Source organism: Limulus polyphemus, unplaced genomic scaffold (genome assembly GCF_000517525.1).
Source record: "Limulus polyphemus unplaced genomic scaffold, Limulus_polyphemus-2.1.2 Scaffold3118, whole genome shotgun sequence".
In the NCBI taxonomy this organism is placed as follows: Eukaryota; Metazoa; Arthropoda; class Merostomata; order Xiphosura; family Limulidae; genus Limulus; species Limulus polyphemus.
In genome coordinates this window covers 105694-106721 of record NW_013668728.1, presented here as the reverse complement: position 1 = coordinate 106721, position 1028 = coordinate 105694, and the positions used below count along the sequence as shown (strand labels likewise).

General features: G+C 30.9%; 1 protein-coding gene across 4 annotated transcripts in view; it reads left to right on the top strand.

Moving 5' to 3' along the window:
* Positions 1-1028, top strand: part of LOC106468697 (TBC1 domain family member 2B-like) — a 38977-nt gene that overhangs the window by 27904 nt on the left and 10045 nt on the right. For all 4 annotated transcript variants that reach the window (XM_022397058.1, XM_022397057.1, XM_013929135.2 and 1 more), the window contains exon 10: positions 527-612. In XM_022397058.1, coding sequence (XP_022252766.1) covers positions 527-612 — 86 coding nt within the window. The remainder of the gene's footprint in view (positions 1-526; positions 613-1028) is intronic.

Sequence of the window (1028 nt, the reverse complement as noted above, 5' to 3'; positions counted from 1 at the left end):
GCGACGGGATATACTAGTACATAAAATAACTATTGCGACGGGATATACTAGTACATAAAATAACTATTGCGACGGGATATACTAGTACATATAATAACTATTGCGACAGGATATACTAGTACATATAATAACTATTGCGACAGGATATACTAGTACATATAATAACTATTGTGACAGGATATACTAGTACATATAATAACTATTGTGACAGGATATACTAGTACATATAATAACTATTGCGACAGGATATACTAGTACATATAATAACTATTGCAACAGGATATACTAGTACATATAATAACTATTGCGACAGGATATACTAGTACATATAATAACTATTGTGACAGGATATACTAGTACATATAATAACTATCGCGACAGGATATACTAGTACATATAATAACTATTGCGACAGGATATACTAGTACATATAATAACTATTGCGACAGGATATACTAGTACATATAATAACTATTGCGACAGGATATACTAGTACATATAATAACTATTGCTTTTCTTTTGTCAGGAAATCTGGGGAGTGGGAAGCCCGTGCTTACCAAATTCAGAGCAAGCTGCTTTTTCTATTAAAAGAACTGGAACGACCATTTGAAGGTACCAAGTTTAACAGCATGAGCTAAATATACTTTATTGTTACATTTATGTTATGTGTAAATAGGGAGTTTAGTTTCTCAATAATATGTCTACTTTTGTGTGTGTTGTTACTACTTTAATGTTGTTGTAGTAAGATGATATCAGTAGGAAGATGTGTGTGGTGTTACTACTTTAATGTTGTTAATAGTTGTAGTAAGATGATATCAGTAGGAAGATGTGTGTTGTTACTACTTTAATGTTGTTAATAGTTGTTGTAGTAAGATGATATCAGTAGGAAGATGTGTGTTGTTACTACTTTAATGTTGTTAATAGTTGTTGTAGTAAGATGATATCAGTAGGAAGATGTGTGTTGTTACTACTTTAATGTTGTTAATAATTGTTGTAGTAAGATGATATCAGTAGGAAGATGTGTGTTG